This window comes from Atta colombica, unplaced genomic scaffold, assembly GCF_001594045.1.
Source record: "Atta colombica isolate Treedump-2 unplaced genomic scaffold, Acol1.0 scaffold105, whole genome shotgun sequence".
NCBI lineage: Eukaryota > Metazoa > Arthropoda > Insecta > Hymenoptera > Formicidae > Atta > Atta colombica.
Genome location: NW_017259190.1, coordinates 2,567,403 through 2,568,199, shown reverse-complemented (window position 1 = coordinate 2,568,199; position 797 = coordinate 2,567,403). Strand labels below are relative to the sequence as shown.

At 34.3% G+C, this 797-nt stretch overlaps 1 protein-coding gene across 1 annotated transcript in view; it reads left to right on the top strand.

Moving 5' to 3' along the window:
- LOC108688449 (dynein heavy chain 1, axonemal-like) overlaps positions 1–797 on the top strand; it is a 106,064-nt gene continuing 105,267 nt past the window's right edge. Inside the window, exon 1 of the mRNA XM_018194716.1 lies at positions 1–226. Coding sequence (XP_018050205.1) covers positions 1–226 — 226 coding nt within the window. The remainder of the gene's footprint in view (positions 227–797) is intronic.

Genomic DNA, 797 nt, shown 5'->3' with positions numbered 1-797 from the left:
ATGCATTCATTCGCGAGACACACGCTACTTCTCATAGTGAAACAACGAGCCTGTTCAGGATCACCATCTAGGGATGAACGGCGGAGCAATGTAGCTCTCTCGAGCTCTGGCAGTCACCAAAACCTGTCCAACACTCCGAGTGACTTCGACATTTTTCACGGATCGTCCTCGATAGCGACCCACGCGCCTGAGCTACGTCCAGTTCTCGAAGTGGACCTTTTCCAAGGTCAGTGACGTGTGGGCCGCTAGAGAGAACACTGACGAAGTGCACTTTGTTGCGAAAGCACTTATGAACGTCGCGCATGTCGCGTGACGTTTTGACATCGCGACGCGAATGCAATCTCCGGCTTGCGACAAAAATTTTCACGTTGAACGACCATTTCGTAAAAATTGCGTCATTTCATACAGTCAACTTAACGGTCAATGAATTCTATGCGGTGACATGGCGACACATCCTCTTGAAAATTGATATATGTTAAAAACGTTAAAAAATTTATGCAATATTGTACATTATGTGTAATATTTCAAACTTTTAATTATTTATTTAACATATTAGTAATTAAAAGATAAATTAGATTTCCATTTAATTTGAATTAAAATTAAAATTAATTCAAAAAAATATTAGTTAAAAGAAATATTAGTGAAATGACAAAAGACAAAATTTACAATATATTTTGTGTATTTGCTCCTAATTAAATTATAAAATAAAATTTTTTTAAATTATTCTCTACATTTTTATTATAAGGAATAAAAATTGTAAATTTTACTAAATAATTTTATCAAATTATTATATTTTA